At 38.3% G+C, this 22,850-nt stretch overlaps 1 protein-coding gene across 1 annotated transcript in view; it reads right to left on the minus strand.

The window, feature by feature from the left end:
* The window catches only part of MAP3K5 (mitogen-activated protein kinase kinase kinase 5), a 98,531-nt gene that overhangs the window by 67,083 nt on the left and 8,598 nt on the right, over window positions 1-22,850 (minus strand). The window contains exons 2-3 of the mRNA XM_030235598.2: window positions 2,782-2,921; window positions 40-63 (exon numbers count right to left, since the gene is read on the minus strand). Of these exons, the coding sequence (XP_030091458.2) occupies window positions 40-63; window positions 2,782-2,921 (164 nt within the window). The remainder of the gene's footprint in view (window positions 1-39; window positions 64-2,781; window positions 2,922-22,850) is intronic.

A 22,850-nucleotide genomic window follows, 5' to 3' on the forward strand; every position in this document is an offset into this window, starting at 1 on the left:
ATGTTTATGATTCAACTGAAATCCATACATCATACTTACATTATTCTTCTGGAAAATAATTTCCTGAAATAAAAACAAAAAAAGAAGAAAATGTTGATAGCACTAAGATATTTGATCAGTATAACTTTCTAATACTACTGTTTGCACACATGACAAGAAAAGGTTGGTTGGCAGGTGTTTTCTTATGCTTGTCAAATCAACATAAATGAGGTATTGTCTCAGAAGAGACAAAATTATTATGGAACCAAGTAGATACATACAATTTATGTATACATAAGAGCATACCTACTGTCTGCATGTTAATACACATATATACACACCTATATACATGTCTCTCCATTTATAGATTTTTTTCTAGAGGGATGATGTCCAGAAGTTGTCTATTAATAAACATCTATTCATACTTGAGAAGTCAAATATAGTAAGTAACATTTTGCTACTAGGAGAAGCTATCAAAAAGAATAATAAAAGCAGCACTCATATGAGGTTTTAAAATATTCCAAAACTGCTTGAAATTCACTTGGCTCTAATAATCAGATGCAAAGAACATATCTTCACAATTTCAATGTGAATTTTCAGAGAATTAGAAGCATACCCAGATGGAAAGAGCTGATTCCTGCACACTAATCCAGGTGGTACAGCTCAAGTGTAAACCACTTCTGAACAATGATCACCTTGCCTCCAGCATTACTTGTCAGCAAGTTCTGATCCCAGGAATTGAAAACCATAACAGATTTATCACACAGCTTTGCCTCTGCTACTGGGACTCGTGAGCAGCTTCGCTGGCACAACAGCATTAGAAACAAGCACAGTGGCAAACCAAGATCCCTCATACTTTCTGTGTTAAGTCAGACTTTAATGAAACTGCTCTTCTCCCTGTTGAGAGGGCATGTTTCATACAGGACTGTTTCTAGCTTTCAGCTGTGGGTCATAAAGGTCTGGTCAAATCCCTCAGCATGGAGAGGGATATCTTTGACTAGATCAGGCTGATCAAAGTCCTACCCAGCCTGGACTGAGTGTTCATGCAGAAGAACATTTCACTAGCAAAAGTTTATTTACACTGCTTTGTGCCCTGATTAAATCATGTGCTACAGTTCTGTATTGCTTTCATTTTCAGTTTTTTAATTCCCCCTTCCATACAAGATTAAAACTGCACATGCTCTCCTGTATTGCTTCTACTTTTCCCTGCTGGCTGTAACAAATACAGGAACAAACACTGCCTCAGAAGACATCCCAGTATGCCCACAGCTACTTTTTTTAGGCAGTTACTAAACAGTATGGAAGGAGTCTCACTCTTTGACTAATTCCCTACAGACTATGAAGAACAGAAATGCAAGCCCAGTTCAAAGCTAAGGGAAACCAAAGGGAGTCTTTCAGTCAGCAGAGAACTGGTGGCAACTGTGACATCCAAGTCCCCCTGCACAGAACTGGGCTTCCACTAGTGCCAGCAGGAATCCAGCATGTGATCCATTTACAAAGTCCAGCTCCTAAACTAGTTAAAAGTTCTTCCAAGTGTCCAAGAAAGCCTGATGCCTCACCCCAAGTGATTTCTCAGTGGGAGTTGGGTATTTGGCTCTTTGCCCAGGACAATGAAATTCTGCTCTGCTTATACTGTAGATCATTGTACTTACACAACTCAATTAAATTCCCAGATAGATCTTTTACCATTAGCATTTTATTTTTAGGGCTTTTATCTGTATACTCTTTGTGTTGCAAGAAGAAAGGAAATAATTGGATTGCAAGTGGTCCAGTTAGTTGAGAAAATTTAGAGAGGAGAGCAGGGGGAAGAAACTGAGTTACTAAGCATGTCCCTCCAAAATATAAGGCCAGTCTGAAAAAAATGGGACAGAATCAAAACCCAATAGCCTGCATTTGCCAGAAGCAGTGGAAGCAAACTCTTCCTGAGTGGTGCTGGTGCCCAGACTGCAGTCTGACTCACCAAGCTGCTCACTCTAAATTCTTCTTCTCAGCAAAGCTTGGAAGGGAAGCACAAGAACATAAAACACCTCCTGAATAAAGTCAATGCATCTGAGAGAGGGGAAGTAATTGAAAAGACTGCCATCCAAGTTGTCTGTCCTTTACCACCATGGAAGTTGCTAAACCTTTAGGATAGTTGCAGTAGGAAGCAAGTACCAACTCCTTCGCTGACAAAATTCCCAGCCCCATAGATTATCTTAAAAACCTTCTTGCCTTAAACCAAAGTACTATAACTGTGCACTGAGGCACAAGTTTTGTTTTTACTGACTCTATTACACTGCTGCTAATCTCCAGCACAGCAGTCCTGCAGGTACCTGATGCAAACAGCTGTAACTCAGCAAGATGTAGCAGGGGGTATCAGGAGGCCTCATAAGGTTTGGCAGAAAACTGCTAATTTAGACAGAATCTAAAGCCTAAGGATTATTTTACTGCCTACACACTACCAGTCTCACAGGATTGTTATTACTGTAACAGTTTACCACAAACACCAGTATCCCTTGAATGACAAAGTCTTGCATTCAGTTTCTCATCTGAAATTTGGCAAACTTCTGTTTCCATAAACAGCCATTTAACAGCTAGGTATTTAACTGACTGCAGTCAAGCAATCTAAATCTTTCTCTTTAGAAAACTAAACTGAGTTTTACAGCATTGCATTGTACACATCTTTGCCAGGCCTCAGAACATTTTTTGGCTATTCTATTCTGAATCACAAGTGGCATGTGTATCTCTTACAGAAAGAACTTATTTCAAGTGTTAGGCTAGCTGTAACTTGCCCTCCAAACCCCTTTTTCCACCCAGAGCTACCTTCAGTGACTGCAGAGACTCTGCATTTGTGTCACAGTAGAGGATAATGTTGTTAGCCATGCTGAAGCTCTCCCTGACTCCCAGATGGTAGAACAGGGAAGGTTGACGGAAGGCATCACTCATCTCTACCACAGCAATATCTGCAGAAATAAATTAAAAAAAAAATATTGTCAATGCCACACATTTCTGACAGTCAAATACATCTAGGTCATGTTTCTTCACACAATTTATTTTGGTATGAAGGCCTGGCTTCAAGTAGGAAATAAGAGATCTAGAGGGATTTCCCCATTTTAGCTATTATGCTTGAATTTTGAAAACAGTCAGCAGGATGTGGTTTAGTTTCTTTCTATTTCACTATAACTCCTATGTTTTTTCTTAAATGAGACCTTAAAATGGTAAAAATGGATAAATCACTAATCAAGAAAAGGAAAAAAATTTAATTGCTGTCTTGAAGAATAAAATCTGCTTGGTAAATCTATACATGGTGAATTATAACCTTAGAAAAAAATAAAAGAAAAAATTACATTAGATGTACTTTTTGCAAGTTGTAATAAAAATTCATGTAATCTATAACCTACTATAACATACTGTATAGATTTTGTACTAGAACTTGGACGAAAACAAGCTGAAAGGTAACATTTATATAAAGGTAACATTCATATAAATTACCATTCAGATCTATTTAGATTCATATAGAAAGATGATAGAATGAGAAAAAGACAAGGTACAGATACAGAGAAGCAAAGAGGGAGTGAATACATAAAGCCAAAGAAACATCATATAAATAAAAATTTTACTGCAGAGAATTCTGTTTGTAACAAATTTTACCTGTGTGAATAATGCATGCAAGCACATACACGAACGCTTAGAGAACCAGGAATGTAGTCCACAATTTCTCTTAAACCATGTGTTTCTCTTTACAAGATTTGCACCAATGCCAAGGTATAACAAGAGGCAATTAACTGTTTCTGCTGAGTCTTTGTAAGATTCCTGTTATATCAGGCAGCCTATTTCCATAGCATAAGTCCAGTGGAATCAAGAGAGCAAAGCAAGAAAACTGACTCATCTCCACCTCTTCTACAAACACCTGTCTTTTCACCCAAATAATTTTTTTCTTAGGTTTCAGGAAAAAAAAGAAAAAACTAAACCCAAACCAGAGAAATAAGCTTCTGCTAAAGAGTAAAACAAGAAAAGCAGCCTGGTTTCCAGTATCTCTCTTTCCCATTCCTTTGTAAGCTTTCATTACTGAAAAGATGGATAGCAAGACAAGCTCTGTAGAGAAAAAGCCTATGTACCCTCAAGTTTCTCTAATTAATCTAATCAGAAATTCTACCTCTAAAAACAGCTTCTCACTTCACCTATTTACTTAGATCATGAAAACTGAAATGAAGATATTCAATAAAAGATAAGCCTTGTGGTCACACTTTGAACTCGGGAAACTGTCCCTCTAACTTGTTGAAAAGGAATACCTTTGAGATATCTACTCTTCAGTAATGTGCTTCTGTAACTGGCCTACAGGCTTATAAATGATTAAAATCCTGAAAGAAGGATAGATACACACAGGGGAAAGAGTGAACATTTGCCTATACAAGCCTAGCCTCTTCAAGAAACAAAATTAAAAGAAAGGAGAATAATATGGTATAAAAATTTTTTTCCCACTTAAAAATCTAATATTAAACTGTGTTTTCTAAAAGATTCATAACTTGTGCTCTAAGCATCTTCCTCTGTCCAATTCCACATAAATATTTGCAGTATGGCTGCCATCAAATTTTATTGAAGCAAAAAAGGCAGTGCACTATTAACACTACACATATACTCACTTTCATTGATTTTAGGAAACTGAAGCATCACAAAAGCCAAACAAGAATGACAATACCACAGCTATATTTTGGATGAGATTACAGTCTGTTTATTTTCATCCGAAACTTGCCATAATACGAGTTATATTTTTAACTGCTCTTACTCACATAGAAGTCTAATCTTGAGCAACTCTAAATCTGTGGTACATATCTGTTAGTGCCAAGCAGGAGGAAAACTTACGCAACATGCCATGACTTAATTCTGCAATCTTGCAAGATAATGTGCTCTCACCAGAGTTGCAAAACTAAGATTAAAAGAGAAATATTACTTTCGATGGAGCCTGATCAAAGCTAAATTACAAAAAACACTTGAAAAAGCCTATGTTAAAATTGCAAGTTCCTAAGATCATGAAGAAGGAAAGAGAAAAAAAAAAAAAAATGTGCGTGTATATATATTACTGCCAAGCTGGCCAAATACATTGAACAAAGTCTGACACAGGAACACACTGTAGGAAACATTCTTGGGTCCTGTACCATCCCTATCATAGTAATAATAAAATAAAATAAAACAAAATAAAATAGCCAAACCATACAAAAACGTTGAGTTACTTACACAGATGAGGGAAGGACCATGAGTAAAGAAACATCTGTATGACTGACACTGAGATACTGACATAAACTCTTCTGTGATACTTATATTTTTTATGTAACTAAAGAAGAAAAGATATGTCAAGACTTCTGTGAAATCCTTCTGGATAATCTCATCTGATAGGTAAAGCAGTGGCTTCCCTAGAACAGGTCTATCCTTTTGTGAAGTTTTCCTGCTTATTGTAGCAGTTATGTATTTTAAGATGAAGATGCCACTCACAACAAAGAGATCAGATTTCTCAAGTGCAGGTTAGGCCTCAGGGCTGGTATTGCAATTTCCAAGGGGAACAATGCAAATCTTACCTGAACTCCAACAAGGCAGAAAAGGTATATGCACTTTTGAGATCAGATGTCTATCCAAATTAAAAATATATTTCCTAAACTAGCTCTTCTGACAAACCTATTTCTGACTCTCATCTTTCACATCAGGAGAGAAACTCCTCCGAGCAAAGGAGGGATCAATGTACTTCACAGAAGTCAAATACTACGTAATGATTTGGGAGAGGGGAAAAAAAAAAGATAAAACCCCCCCCATAGAAACAGGAGTGGTAATGGTTCCTATGAAGCACCTGAAATGTACTGTCAAGTGCACTACAAAACAGCCAAACACTATATTCAGTTACATAAAATATGATTAGAAGTTTAGCAAAGATGAGCAAGACTGATGGTTTTCAAGACAAATCTACAAAGAACCAGGATTTAGCTAAGCCCAAAAGAACTGTTTGGTCATCAACACATAAACTGCCATAATCCTCTTTATCAAGTTCTCATTCTCATTTCCCCTAGATGAAATCAATCAAACATTCTCATGCAATAGAAGATAAGTTTTCTATTCACTGGAGAACACAGTTTTGTAAGTGGCAAAATGCTATTTTAACAAAGGTGCAGTAATCACCTCCACAGTTACACTGGAACTACCTCCTTACCAAAACATCTGTGGTTTGAGTTTCAAGGCAAGTAAAGGACTGATTAAGTACAGGAATCAGAGTAGAGCTCTCTCAACACCTGAGACCTCAGGATGAAGCACTCTGAAAACCAGGAACATCAGTTCACTGACATCAATTCACTTCAAATGCTCTTGCACACCTTCCATGTTGCAGCAAACGAAATCTGTTCAGGCAGTAGGGTGGATATGGAAGTACACTGCATAAAACAGGAAGAAAAGACAAAAAAGTGCAAGAACTGCAACTTTTGCAACCCCACTGGCTGCAAGAATGTGAAAGCTAATTTTGTGCCCAAGACCAAAGCAGGGGATGAAATTTATTCTATATCATGAAAGTCAATCTGGTGACAGATCACTGATACGAAAGAAAACAGGTATATAACAGTCTTTAACTTTTCTAGTAATTTTTGTCATTACAGCTACAAAGTCTTACAATAGGTTTTGCAGTAAATTATTGTAATTATTGTCTCCTGATAGTTTATGAACAATAAAATCTAATCACAACCTTCTTTCCCATCTCCTTAACAGCTGGCATGTCTAAATAGATAAGTGCATCACAAACATAAGACTAGAGCTTCATTCACTCTAGCCTAGGCAGCAAAACCAGCATAAACCCAGCAGCAGGCAGTTCAGTGTCAATGTCCTAAATCACCCCAAGCTCTGTCTGCCTGCTGACAGCAGCCAAACGGCCTCTAATGAAGCTGCTGTGTACACATGAGCTGAGTAACCACACACTGAGCTGCAGACACGCCAACTACTGCGCAATCACAACCTTAGCCTGTTATTAGCCTAACTAACATCTACACCAACAAAAGCTTGAAACACACTATCACACATTCAAGGGAAAAAAGTATCACTGCAGTAGTAACCGGCTTCTTATTACTCTGGGAAACCAGATTCGTGAGTTGGAATTGAAGGCAATCTAGTTAAGTAGGTTTTCTTACCTTTTTACCTGAGAAGCACAGGAAAAGTACACATCTGTGCGAAGTTTGGCATAGATTACAACAAATCTTACCAATCATTCCTAACTGTGATGTAAATCCACTTAATTCCCTTTAAGCTATCTGTGCAAAGACTGCCAACCCTACATGTAAAATCTCTGTTAATTAACCTGTCTTAAGAAATGGTAAAAACTCAAGAGTATACACATTAACATGGCGAAAAAAGGGTAAGTGCCCATTAGTGGATACAGAGCCCTTTGCTCTTGGCTATTAGCCATGCCTTTAGTCACCAAGACATTGATAAATGAAATGCAGAGGCCAAAGTTCATCTCCTACTCATTGGTTTAAATGTAACAGGGCAAAGAAGAATGCTTAAACAAGTGCTCTGAGATATCTTACACGTACACCCTACTTTTTGATACTACCTGCTCGCTACAGTGCTGCCAGGAAAAGCAGTGAATGCAAACAAAGCAGCTATACAACTAATGAATGTTTATGTTTGTTACTATCTTCTGATTAATTGGTATTAAACACATGACCATTGCCTTACATTCACTGTCCCACAATTAATCAGGGGAAAAGGAAAGATGATAACGGCAGCTTCTGAGACCAGGATTTTGTGTTCTTTTCCACTTGATGGCTAAAGGAGTGAGATATCTTTCTGACAGACATATTGAAGAAAAAAAAGGAGGGCAAAATTTATTTCAGTGCAAGTGTGAATACCGAATTTATTTCATACTGCAGTAGCAGCTCTTCATTCCCCCTTAGAATGATGATATGATGACACTTACTACTGGGCAAACTTTCAGAAACAAGCAAGAAATATCCTTATCTACTTCAACTACTTTATGACTCTCTGTGCTTGGCATAGATACTTTCCTGTTTACCAGACTGCCTGCATGAGGTAGGAAACCTGCTTTGGCAATCCCAACACGTCAGTACAGATTGGTATTTCTGGTTCAGCTGTGGAAACCACAGTGCCACTGGCTTGTCAACAGCACTGAAACCAGACATTTCCTGTCAAGAGTGTCTCATAGGGCTCCAAGACCGGAAACAATTCATGGGATCCACTGAGGTGGGAATACCCAAACACAGGTGAATGGGCAGCCTCCCAGGAAACCAGTCTGGCCAAGCCAGTCTGTTGGGAGAGGCTAACAAAAAAAAAAAAAAAAAAAAATAAAAAGAACCAAACTTTGTAAGGGTGTCTGAGGGTTGTCTGAGGAAAAGCAGGTGATGATAGCACAGGCAAGTTAAGCATGCCATATGCTAGAGGAAAGACATGGTATTTGTAGAGGCTTGAATTTATGCACAAAGTAGGCTTAAGAGCACTAAGACAAAAACAAGTGATGGACATAGGCTGGTTCTTACCTAGTGAAATGCACTATGACTTAGGAATCTTATCTTACCGCCTCAAGAAGTAATCCTGTCTTGAGCAGTCTCATTTTTATGCAATGGAAGCAGAGATCCACCATCAATGAAGTATAGATCAGAGCCTGTCCTGCAACCTACCCAAAAGGGAGTTTCTGAGCACAAACTCCCAGAAGATACAACACAAACCTGGCTGTCTGGTGGGTGGTCCCATTCCAGATGCTGCATAAGACAAAGTTGAGCTAGAAATAATTACAGCACTTAATACCAAAAAGCACCAAGTTACCTTTGGATACAACAGTACCATTCTGCCCTCATGCTGGTATTAAGAGCCCACTGTTCCTTGAATAGCTAAACTGAGTTGAGCTGCTCTTGAATTTCAAAGTGAACTCCTACACCTAGACTTATAAGCAAAAAGGTATGATTTCACTTCAGATAAACCCAATAAATAGCTTTTACTGTTGGGGGTGGTTCTGACTCTCTTCCACATTTGTATCAGATCTCGTGTGGTCAATACCCAGCGAGACAACTCAGTCTCTCTGTTTGCTTTGAGGGGTGGGGTGAGTGTGCAGGATCAGCTGACTCCTGGATCAGTTAGATGATCTCACTTTCCACCCACACAATCACTAGGTCCTATATAAAGAAGGCACCAGACATCACAACATCTGCAAAGATGCAACTGAATACCTACTTAGTCCTGCTTGAGAGTCACATATTGTTCCAGGGGGTAGGTAAATTTTAATCCTCCATACAGACGTGGATGCAACAACCACTTACTTAAGAATCCCATATATAACATCACAGGAAGAAGAGTTCCTTAAGGAACAAAATGGAAAAGAAATAAAAAAAACATGTACACAGTCTCCCTCATAACATTAGGCATCTATAGCCATACTGACAGACTCTAAATTGGGTATGTGACTCAATTTAGGTCTCTAGGAGTCTCCTCATTAACCAAAAAAAAAAAAACAAAAAAACCCTAGCTAATCATGTAAAAGCATTCTTTCCTCCTTTTAAATAATTAATAATTGTTGATTTCCTTCTAGTTAAGATAATAGAGAAGAACTACTTAAGTAGTTCTGACAATGTGCAAGAGCAAATATAAGATGTCCCTGTATAAATTTAAACTGCAAATCACAGGAAAGTTCATAATCTACAAATCCAGATGTCCTGGAGAGTGCCCCCAAATGTTTAACTGATTGGCACAGTAATCTGCTGTCACACAGGAGCATTAAAAATCTTGCACCCTGTCCCAATACATCGAGGTGCTCCTTAGTAACACTTGTGCAGATTGATTCCTGCCAACTTTTGTAGCTAACTGGCTCAGATCCTTCTCACAAAATCAAATGTAATACTTCACCAAGTAGAACCAACCAAGCAAGGTAGAGAGAAAAACAAGTTACTTTTCTTGTTGCAACAACAGTATTTAAGACCAAGATCCTCCAAGTGAAACTCTGGCCTTTTTGTATGCTTCAAAGATGTGAAGGGAAAAGAACCTCTTGCTTCTGTAATCAAAAACTGATGAGAGATAAGCTGAAGGCAATTACCAAAATAAAACAGCAGAAGCTGGCAAGGAACTGGTAACAAAAAGAAAGTTATAACAGCTGTTAGAAAAAAAAATTAGACAGAAAGATAGCAATGACAAACAATAGAGGGTTGTGTAGGAATTAACACATCAAACTACACATCAAAACCTTAATTACTGTGTCAATGATCTGAAGACAGCTGAAACAATATAGAAAGGCTTTCTGATAAAGAAGAAGAAAACAGAAGAAAGCTTGAGTTCCAAAAAATCCACTCTCTCCTGGCCCAAAACAGGATTATAATGTTATCACATGATTCCAACCCCCAACAATTCAAAAAACCCACTCTCATCTTAATGCATGTGGGAGGAACTCAGGATCAGGCAAGAATTAAAGATGACAAGCAAACAAAGAGCCATTTATTCAAAAATAACCTCAACATCTTCAGACTCAGTGCATCTGTATCAATCCTAGTGAAACAGGCTCCCTAGTACAAATAACACCAAATACTAAAAACTACCCTAATTCTGAACTTAACATCAGAAAAAATACTCAGATCGCAATGGGGTAACTACTGAAGCTCAGCTGAAGCCTGGGGTACATTACAGGGCTAGAGTCAGGATCTGTACCAAATGCTATTTAAGCAATCCACAGACATAACAGCAGAAGCTGTCAATGAAAAGGCAGGCTGTAGCAAACCAGTACTTCTACATTGAGAAGTTTTGTTCAGAAGATCTTCATCATTGTAATTTTTTTCAAAAAAAGACCAAACACTCCTTTGGTCTGGACAGGATCTTAAGCAGGCAAACCCCTAGATAGATAGAGATAGAGAGAGAGATAGAGAGAGAGATAGAGAGAGAGAGAGAGAGGATGTGATGGTATTTGTGTGATTATTTTCGTTTATGTTCCCATGTTAAGTGTCATTGAGATGGAAGATGAAAGAGTGATTATTTATTCTCTGGAGAAGTGACTGAGCCTACCCAAGAAGAAAGAACTTGTAAGAACACAGGTGTGCCAACAGAAAAGTTTCTTTCAGAAAGAAAGGAGAGTCCTATGAAAACCAAACAGCCAGGTCTCATGCGTGGTGGAAAGTTTTCCAAAGTCTGTGTGAAATGTAGAGTTTGCTACAGCTCAAAAGATGCAGAGAACATTAAAGCCAAGGAAAGAAACAAAAATCCACCTCAAGGATAGGACGGGCAGGAGAAAAACCTGATCAAAAGTTCTTTTTATTTCTGTCTTTCCTGTTCTGACTTAATGACCTCAAGTTTTCTCCACCAAAGAAGTCTTCCAGTTTGTTGGTTTTTTTTCCTAAAATCTAACTTTTTTCACTTATGACACAGTTATATATTTGGTTTCTTTGCTTAGCTCACTGTGACAAAAACGTCTAGGCAGATTCACCTCCAAGCTTCAAAAACAAAGTCTGGGTTTCATTGCAGCATCTGGAGGGATCAGATCAAAATTCTGTTTAACTCAGTGCTTCTTCTCTGCCAGAAGCCAGCAGGCAATGTGGCAGAGATGGTAAGAATGTAAGTAAAGACTGAGCTCTTTAGAACAATCCACACACATTTACAGTAAAATGTTGAGCTATCTAAAGCTGAATATCAACAACTGATGTGAACAATTAGAGCTGCTTTTCTTCATGTATTATACTTTGCATCCACTATCACTGAACTTCAGCTGTCCTTTAACTGCTCATTTCCCTGGTACCATAAAACCTTCTGCAATTCTTTACTGCCTATTCGCTAAAGTTTTGACAAGCCTGAACCAGAAAGAAATTTTCAGATCAGCCATGAAACTTCTGAAAAGCCCAATTCAAAACAAGAAAGTACAGAATAATCCTTTTAACAGCCTGTTTTTCTACAGGCAACCTTGCTTCATTGCAAAACTTATCTTCTTTTGCTTTCCTTTAAGACTCCACTTAAGGGTTATAAGGATGTCATCTCCAGATATTTTATCTCTTTAAGAGTATTTGGTAAAGTATGCCATCAAAAGCTTTTTGACATTTCAATATACTGTCTTAAATGGATTACCCTTAAGTACAGGCTCATCAGAAGAGTGTGATTTCCTTCTACAAAAAACACACTTCAACTCCTCCCTGCTGCCAGATTTCACCTATGACTCTAAATGATGTGCTCTTTATTTATATTTTTTACCCATTTACCCAAATGTAATACCAATATAATCTCCCACTACAATGCTGCCGACATCAAATAGAGTCAGAAGGCATACACCAAACAAATAGCAGTCTTTAGCAAGTATTGCTCAAACTCTTTTGGAAACTGCTTTACTAAGGCTTACATGCCTTTTTACACATTTTTAACTTGTTTACTCATCTGAACAAAAGTTCTTCTTTCTAAGGGTATCATTCCATTTCTTCATCTTCTTAGCAATGCCACCTGATGTAGATTACTTTGAAATTTCTGTTAATAAACAGCACACATTCTCTAGAAGGGATTTTCCTTAGGATGTCTTTATGCCATCTGAAAGCTCTTCCTTTTTTTTAGCTAATCCTGTCAATTTCTTGTTGAGAAGCTTGCTCATTTTTACATAGGTTCTAGTAGAAATGTGGCCTGCACCAAGAGGAGCTAAATGTCTAAGAGAGACTGTAGACCTTCTCAAGAAGGCAAGAGCCACACCCATTAAGCCACTGAAAAGACTCTGGAAGTGTTTCTAACAAAAAGATAATTGAATATTTCTTATAATATTATTTTCAAGTAATGAGAGTTAATGTTTTCCAATCCAGTGATACCAAAAATAGTTTAAACTTAGAAGATTCATGAGCAGCAAGTACAGACTGAAAAATAAATACAAGCATTTTAGGATTATGATGAACAGCATCTGGAATGCCTGTAAAAAATGGGAATCTTCCTAAGCCTCTGAAGATTTTTCTAAGACATGTAAACAAACACATTTATTAAATGTCTTTATTTAGTCATGGAAATACTTCCATTCTAAAAAAAAAAAAAAAAAAAAAAAAACCACTCTATTTTTCATAAATAATACAGCACTTGAGAATTTTAGACCCCAAATTTCATGATAATCAAAAATCATGGCCACCACTCCTGGTTCTCACCACCCTCACCACAAAAATCTCTACCTTGTAGCATTTTCACTGCTGTGACCAATGTTTTCTCATGAACAGAAAGGCTTTGACAAACCTAACTGCCTGAAGGATTTGGAATTTCAAATGCCATAATTTCTGATAAAAAACACCACTATCTCTTAAAAAGTGCACAAATCTTGTCAAAAAGGAAAAGAAAAAACAACTGCAGAACCACATGGTACATTCTAAAACATCTGGAAACTCAACAGTCTGAAGAGTCTCCAAGTCATTTGATGTGTAGACACTGTATAGAAAACCTATCCCTCAGGAATGTTAGTCCTTTTGAAGACTATTTAACTATGTCCTTGTATGGAAAAGTGCTTCTTTTAGCTTCTTACATATGAAGATACTTACAGATAAGAGTTAGAAAGTCAAAAATTAAAAATTAGTCATTACTCATTAATAAATCTTTCCTTTCCATTCCTGATTTTAGATTACACCACCTTTTCCCTTTTTCTTCTGAAAAGATCCTATCTAGTTAGTCCTCATCTGCATGGAAACAATTGAATGATTCTGATAATCCACTTTTTCCCTTTTCTGTGTCTTCCACCAAGACCCAAATCCAGTTTTCAAATCTGATGATGCATGTGGTAAAGCCATAGCACATCACATTTATAAACCAAACACCTCTTGTAGTTTTTCCTTTCTTTCTTTCTTATGAGGTTTTCAGTAATTCATTCATAACAGCTCTAACCTCTGTTACATACCCTAACAGATTAAAAAACAAGCATACCCTACAGCACTTAGTTGTTTTGTGTCTCTGTCTATTCATTTGATTTCAAAATTGGTCTACTGACTGCACTGACCAATATTTCCCAAAATAAACCTGAAAAAGCACTAGTTTATCACTTGTTTACTTGCTCACAGATTTCTGGGTAGCAATGCGTGTTCCTTCCTTATGAGCACAGAAATGAATTTATTATTATTTATTGTCTATTTGCAATGTCCCAAATATTTGTTGTTTAAATTCAAAATATTATGTCTTTTCCTATTCATCTGTACCTTACAAGGTTTATTTATGTTCTATTTCAAAGAAATCCTTGATTAAACATACAGACATATCAGTATCCTCTTCCATACCTCATATACCTTACCCATTTCCATCCCCTCCTTTATAAAACAGAACAAAACAAAAAAAGAAACTACCACCACTTTCTTTCAACAAAGCAAGCTGTAGAATTACAGTTAAGCTGCTTTTCCCACGTAACACTATAACTAAGGCTTCTCAAGGCAAACATGATTTGAAAGCAGGTAGAACAACCTTCACAGGGCTTGGTCAGACCTCAGTGATCTGTAAGACACAAGTACAACATTTACACGCAGCTTCCCTTGCAATTTAGCAGGAAAAAACCCACACAGCACTCAACCACACAAATCAATTTACTTCAGTCAACACAGGTGAAGTACAGCATAAACAAAACACACCTGATTAAACCTAGTTTGAAAGATCCCCGGGCTCCACCAAAAACACTGCAAAAAAAGTAACAACTTCACACAGAAAATAAAATCTTAAATTTAAAGATGAGACTATAATTTAGGAGTATAGTATAGGAGTACTCAGAAATTTTAAAAAGCAACCCTCCATCAAGCCAGACATATGTCACTAACACAGCACATGGCATGATAATTTTCTTCTATTGCAACAATTAACAAAAGACAGAGCTGGAATCATTGTCCTGCTTTGCAAAGCACTCCATGGCACAGATTTGGGTAATCTTGCCCTGTAACACAAAAGCTTCAAATACTTATAAAAATTTAAAGGACCCTGTTAGAAAGTAACAAGGACGAGGAGTTTATCTCCAGCAGAAAGAAGCAAAGTTGCAGCCTTGTCTGCAGTTGCAGACACACAAGTTACAAGATTACAGTAAGTGCAGAACTGCTGTCGTTTCGTAAACTTCATCTCTCACCAGCTCCCAAGGACAGCAATTACACAAGTCCAGGATAAAATTCAGACAGACACAGATCCATCCAGCCTGCTTTATTTAGCTTAAGCTCATCTCCCTTCTGCATAGACCAAGCTTGAAATTAATTTCACAATTTGAGCTATGACTTTTTGCTTTAGCTTACTGGAACACAGATCACAGAACTATCCCTCTCCTTTCAAGACTGTCAGAGTATCAGTGAAAGTATCAATAAAGAAAGGGGAAACAAGGTGATACACAAATAATTCTTATTAAGGAGGACAAACCCTCTCACACTAGTTTTCTACCAAAATAACCACACGTGTGCACAAGTAGTAACTTGGTATTTATGTTACTGGAAAAATCACACTCGAAATTCCTGAGAAGCAACTACTAATTTGCAAATTAATACAGAAATATGACTGCTCACACCACCACCATCTGCCTCTAAGGCAGCACAGACTGCCCAGCCTCACAAGTAACAGCACTATTGCATTCTCCAACAGAAAACGGATATGACTCATCTGAGTCAAATTCTTTAACGCTTGACACGATTGCTGCTAATTGTTGCAAAACGAGATTAAACAGATCTGATAAGCGTTTGGCTTTGTCAATGGTAACTCCAGGTGGCCTGTGATAGCTATGATTCCATTCTCATTCAATTCTGTTTTACAGCAAAAAGAACAGCCTTGGATTATTGTGGCTTGTCACTCTATTAATACAAGATGATCAAACTTTACTTCCAAAGGCAGCCCATCTCTGCATATGATTCAAGTATAAAACCCGACTTTTATATGGCTACGGCACTAATTAAGAATTACTGCAGTACAATTTAATATCCAACCACTGTGTGAGAGTGTTTCAAATTTCAGATTTTATGTTAACTATCATGGAGGTTCTTGTCTTCTTAACAGAAATGAGTCATATCTAAATCACCAGTGATCACAACAGCAGTGCATCTGACCTAGCCAGTAGATAAAAAACTCAGGAAAGCTGAGTTCTTGCCTCACCTTTAGTGACACTCTACTGCCAAACCTCAGGCAAGTCATTTACTCTCCATCCTTTTGGTTTCATTCTCCTTAAAATGATGAGATGGCTATCTGATCCCTCCATAAAGTGCTTTAGCCTCTATGGATGAAATCCTTAAGTAAGTACATAACCCACCAAGGGGAACAGCCAGCATCAGGGCTGGCAGAAGCAAGATAAAAGACTTCAAGATAAAGCACTTGGAGCATTGTAAAAGTTGAATTCAATTCTGAAGTATTTCTATATGGACATTCACCAAGCTAGGACAATGCTGAACTCCACGTATAGGAAAAAAAAATATTGTATCAGCAGCACTTTTCAAGCAGAAGTAGCACTACAAAGGACATTTTAAGTGTCTTGCATTGCGTCTTATGAATAAGAACAAGGACTACAAAATAGAAACATAGGCAAACATTTTACTTGAGAAAATAGTCTACAAATGAATCCACTACCTACAGTTTTCAAATCACAGTAGAGAGCAAAACCTCATGCTAGCTAGCCCACAACTGAACCAAGGAAATGATACTAGAAGAACTTTATGAATTCATCAATTCCAAATCAGTGGAGCAAGAGAAAATTTGATGACTGGCATAGGTTAATTGAGTCAAAGTGGCAAGAGTTACCATTTGCATATGAAACTGGTGATTTGCTTAATCTAATCTAATCTATTTCTTTCTGTACTCTGTGTACAAGTAAAAATGTTTTCATTCCAAGTAACTTCTGGAATTCAGTTAGTATTCCAAGTGTTCTAGTACCAATTAACTAAAACAACTCAGTATGCATGATCTCCCTGCAATATTCAAAACAGGATTCAACCTCCACTCAACCTGCAGTACTGAAATGGTAAAGATAACAGTAATTTATGCTAAAAACAGAATTATTTTTTTCCTACAGCAATTATTGATGTGAACAGGAAAGCTACACAGATGTAAATATGAATAATTTCCATCAAAATAGATATTCAGCTTTACACAAACTAAATAACCCACACAACTGGTAGGAAACCTAGTTCAGTTTGCACTTGTATCATATAAACATTTAAATTCTCATGCTTCAGGCTCTTTGTCTTCCATAGAAGAGAAAAAGAAGTATTTAGGATGAAGAAACACTTGAGACACTGGAGAAAAAAGGGTGACAACAGCCACCACCTACTCACACATTCATTTTTAGCAGAGTAACCACTCTTTTACAGAGATTTTTCCAAAAATACCTGGGTATAAAGGCCAGCAAATTAAACCACAAAACCACAAACTCTAGGAAACAACTTTGCCAGCATAGACCAAGTAATTTACAACAGCATAAGCCAAAAATTAAGCTCCTGAAATTTAATTTGTTTCTTTTTCAGTTAACCTTCTTCATTTGCCACACTGAAGGTTTTTCAATATAACTGCAGGGCAGTTACATTTAAGCAGAACTTAATAACTGAAAATATTATATATTTTATCAAAAAAAACCCTGAGATGTGCTCTCTGAGTTATCCATTAGAGATTGACTGAAAAATCAAATATATTAAAATGGAAAGTGAAATTTTTACATCATATTCAGTCATGACACTTTGTATATTTCCTACAGAAACAAAGAAACTGATAATCTATGCTGGAAAAGATGTACAAATGCTATACTTGCAATCTACTTCTATATGGTGGGTCTGAAAGATTCTTATTCAACCTACAGTGCGTATTAGCAGGTTATTTGCTGAGTGACCACTGAGGCCTAAGACTTGCAATAGCTAAGACTGCCCTTCATTCACTTTAGGGGCCTCAAGAAATACTGTGAATTTGGAAGCTAAGATAGCTACTGAAATTGTGCATTCACAAATGCAGTATCTTTAACCCATCTTCCTAAATAGATATGGCACTGCAACTGCACTTCCTCAGCTCTGAACCAAAGCTTCAAAGAAGCACACTTGCTACACCTAAACTAAGAAACCAGTATAGCAATGCTCACCAATTAAGCATGCCCCAGGTCCCACTTCTGCATCAGGACCAAGTGGCTTGGAATGGTTTACATCAGTCTTAAATTTTCCCAGCCTCAGGTTGCTCCCTTCAGACAGGTCACTGGGAGTGCTACTGAGGCTCTACTCAGGCACAGACCTAGAGCATGCCAGAAGTGATAACAGCTTAACAGCATAGGCCGCTAAACTCTGCTATCCATGTGTAGAAGCCTAGAAGATAAGGGGATTAATGTGTATGTCTCCAAACTCCAATAGCCGGATTACTGTGGAGCCAGCCAAGGACTGTTGTGAGAAAGAACAGCATGTGGCTGGAGAAGGGGACCATACAGAGGTAGGGCAGCACTTTTCCAGGACAAGCGTCCTTGTTCAGGCTCCTGGAGATAAGCACAACACAGTACAGTGGTTGAAAGAGGTAAAGAAGTGGGCATGGACTAGAGGGCGATCAAGACCACCAAAGATCTCTAAAGCCCTCTGACCCATTTCCAAAAACGTCTAAAAGAATGGACTGAGCATGATAAGTAATTTGCATAGAAAGTGAGGAACTTATCTCCAGGGCAGAGAAAACTTATCCATAAAAAGGTACCCCCACAAAGCCCAGGTGCATGTGCATCCCAGGACCTTGGCCACGCCATCAGCTGGATCAACACGGGAGCCAGGACTGCTGATCTCTCTTCCTTTTTTGCTCTTTCACCCTCTTCAACCCATCTTTCTCTCTTCCTTTTCACTCTGCCCCTTTATTCAAAACTCACTACTGTTGCTTATACTGGGAGACAATGGACTAAAATACCAATTTTCGTGTCAAGTATATAACCTAATGAAACTTTGTAAGCTTTTGCAGACCCTCTGATTTTTGTCATTCCTTTCAACCATGAGCACCTATGAATCTTAGGTGCTCCCCTCAAGAGTGAGACACCACACCACAAATACTCATTTGCTAGCAAAGATGTAGTCAAAATTTCAATTCAGGTGGCAGAATCTTTGAACTCAGATGATAAGTCCTCAAATTTTTGTTGTCATGCACAGCAAAACTCAGAGAATGTTTTCAAACCTTCCTGTAAACTGAAAGTATCTGAAAAACATCAGACTGAGAGCACAAACAGCTGGCACAGCAGCATGAAATACATTCCTTAGCCACCCCGGTCGGAAGAGGAAAGGATATGAGGCAACCCACAAGGAGACAAGACCAAGAATAACACAAAACCACACCTTTAGACAATCTCAACACAGGTTGCTGCAGTCCTGCTTTTGGGCTGTCCTCTGGAATGCGTGCTCAGCTCACAGAACTTACTCAACAGAAAGCTGACCAGAAGGAAGTAAAGGAGTGAGCTGGCAATCAGGCCAGCTCCATGACCTACCTCATTATGTCATTCTCTGAACACTGAAAGCAGCACTGGGGAGAAGCGTGTTAGTCCAGTTTCTCCTCCACTTAAGCTGCTGTGGGACTGCATCTCAAAGGACACAATATACTCAACTATTCCAGCAGCTCTACTTAAGGAGAGTAAGCGCACAGTAAAATTGGTTTTATGATTGTCTTACCCTACTTAGCACTGCAGCTAGAGGGAGGCAGCAGTATACTCTTAGCAGGAGGGTAATTATCTTTTCTAATATTGATATGCATATTGCAATAACTGTCATCTTGCTCGTATTTATTTATTGGCATTAAGGTTATTTGAAAATGCGTCATGTCAACTAGGCCTTTCAGTGTAAGAAATCTGAGACAGTACTTGACATTACTATGGCAGTAGCTCTAAATCACAGAATCATAGAATGGCTTGGGTTGGAAGGGACATCAAAGTTCACCTAATTCCAACCCTGTCGCCTTGGGCAGGGATGCCACTCACAAATCAGGTTGCTCAGGGCCCCATCCAAAGCAGCCTTGAACACTTCCAGGGATGGGGCATCCCCAACCTTTGGGCAATCTTTTCTAGAGCTTTGCCACCTGCTGAGTGAAGAATTTCTTCTTAACATTACTCTAAACCTGCCCTCTTTCAGTTTGAAAACCAGTTTTAACCTTTCAGTTTAAAACCATTCCCCCTTTTCCTGTCACTATCTGCCCACATAAAAAGCCCCACTCCCTCCTTCTTTTAAGCCCCCTTGAGGTACTGAAGGGCAACAATAAGGTCTTCCTGAAGTCTTCTCCATGTTGAACAACCCCAGGTGTGTGTGTGTGTGAATCAGTATCTTCAATTCATAACAGATAGGAAATATATAATTTCTTACAAACTGAACTAAATATTGAAGACAAGTATCCGCCAGTTTGCAACCAGCCACAGCATAAGCTGAAATTCAGTAAGGTTTGGTAAGGTTTGCCTACCAGGAAATATTTCAACTGAAGCTGCTATTAAAGTACTTGAACAGGGAAGATACAGAGATAAGTATCAGGTTGTCTATATCTATTGTACTTTTGTACAATAATAACAATTTAAATGTATATCTATTATACACTGATCACTCAATGCAGAGACACTTCTGGGATGCTGCAGAACAGAGACCAAAATGCAAGCAGTTAAGCAACAAAATGGACTGGAAATTTTCCAGTTCACACCCATTTGGCAGGGCTTGCTGCAAAAGCTCTTGCTTTAGTTCAGTCCATTCTCCCAGTGCTCTTATTGCATTTTGGCCTTCTCGCATCAGCTGGAAAAGGGAGATCATGGTTTCTGGTAACAGAATTAGTGGCAAGAAGCCTCATTTTCTTGTTTCATTTGTGGAATGCTTTAAGAACACATACTTTTAAGACTTTCTCCATGTACCTCAGAATTGTGAGATGCACCCAAATGTGTTGAAGTACTTAAACCATGTTAAATCCACTTAACTCTTAATGACCTCCACAAACTTCCGGTGTTATTAAGCCTCAATGAAATAAGCATATTTGAGTAAATCTTCAATACAAGCTCTTGAAGTGGCTGCTAAATCCAGCCTGAGACACTTCTCTCCCACAAACAGAGCATTCTGCAATATACCCTGACACTGGTCCAGCAGAAAGCTGCTAGCACAGCTGGGCTGGGCTGCATGACAGTCTCAGCTCTGGACAGTGCTGCCCACATAGGCTCCAGCCTGAAAGGCTTGTCCAGAACCAAGCATCCACTGTGACTTCCCAGCTCCATCTGAGGCCAAAGGGCTTCCTTCCTCATGCTGAGAGGCTGATGAAGTATTTTCTCTCCAGCTACAGACCTGGACTCAGCACGGTCATGGGAAGTTCAGACTTCACTACTGGAAGCCTTCTATGGTTGTGGTAAGTCAGGGTACCCACATGCTGCCCTTGGCCTGTGGCAGCAAGTAGAAGAAGGAAAAAAAAACACCTCTGCTCACTCTGCACCCTCTGTAGGGTTGGGAAATATCATAATCCCTCAAGAACAAACCAGAATTGGACACTGCTGCAAGACCCCAGCATTTCCTCAAAGTTAATACCATTAGTGTCGTATAATGTAATAATATGGCTCTACAGGATATTTTAGAAGGGCTACTTTTTTTTCTGGTTTGCCCTGCAATGTCCACCATGCTTCATATGTGCCACATTCACTATACCCAGAGATGTTACTTCTGGCTAATAAATCAGGAAAATTCCCAAAATAATGAAAACCCTGAAAAACGAAAAAGGAAACTAGAACAACCAAACACAGTATATTAAAAAAAACAAAACAAAAGAAAACAAAAAGAAAACAACCAAACCCAAACAATAAAAAAAACCCAAAACAAAACCCAAAAAACCAACCAAACAAAAAAGAAAACCCAACCCAAACCAAAAACAACAACAACAACAAAAAACTCTAAGAAATTCTGTTCCTCTTCTAACTAACATGCAATCATAAAAATAGTTGTGGAAATTGGAGTCATCACAGTCTTGAAATTTAAATAATATACAAATATTGAATGAGTTCATCAGGAAACTTTACCTCCCAAAATAAGTTTCAACATAATAAGCAAAAGAAAATAGTTTGTGCACAGCAACTTGAATGATTTGCAGGGTCACTGAAAACCCTTGTAAGAAATTATGTATTGAAGGACTTCAAGTATCAAAGGAAGTATATTTATTTTCATATGAACTAACGGTGAAGTTCAGTTCTGCAGAAAACAAAAATTGAAACTGATCTCAGGGAAACAGAGAACATAAATACACAGGACTTCAGCTTATTTACACAAGTAACAATCAGTTCTTGTGAAAGTGGTCAGGATGGTGTCACTGAGCCTTTGGCAATTGCACTTGACCCAGGAATGATGAGGATGTTCAGGACTGACAAAATTCCACCCCCAAGGAGATTTGGAGGGGTTCTTCACACCAACTGCCTAGCAAAAACCTCTCATTTCCAACTCTGATCTGGAAGACAAGGTTACATTCAAGAGGCAAATGGCTTCTCCCCTTCTCCACAGATGCCACAGGTCACTTCCATTGATGGCAAGAGTTGCAAGGAGTGAGTGAAGACAGGATGCAGCACACAACCAAAAACTTGGTTTCATTATCATGCTACATTATTGAAAGCATAACCAGTAGTCAGCAGGCATACATTCAGGTTAAATTAAATCCATTTTCACTCAAATCAGCTATAAGGTTCCTGGAGGAAGGTCAAGAAACCTTATCGGAGATATTGTACTGAAAGGCAGTAATAAACCAATAAAAACCACAATTATGTCATACATGTAGTGTGGTTCCCTTCAGATACATTCTTCTATAGAAAAGAGCCATTACTATCATGCTTTAAAAAGTATGTGTAGCTGAAAAATCGTATTGAAGGTGGAGCAGTGGAAGTGGGAGCATTTAATCTTATGGGTGTGCCTCTATGGTGCAGTTAAATGAAGTACTTTGCTACTGTGTCAAGATAACTGAATAAATTTATCCCAAGCAGGAGGGGGCCCACTTCAGCATCA

This window comes from Serinus canaria, chromosome 3, assembly GCF_022539315.1.
Source record: "Serinus canaria isolate serCan28SL12 chromosome 3, serCan2020, whole genome shotgun sequence".
NCBI classification, from domain to species: domain Eukaryota; kingdom Metazoa; phylum Chordata; class Aves; order Passeriformes; family Fringillidae; genus Serinus; species Serinus canaria.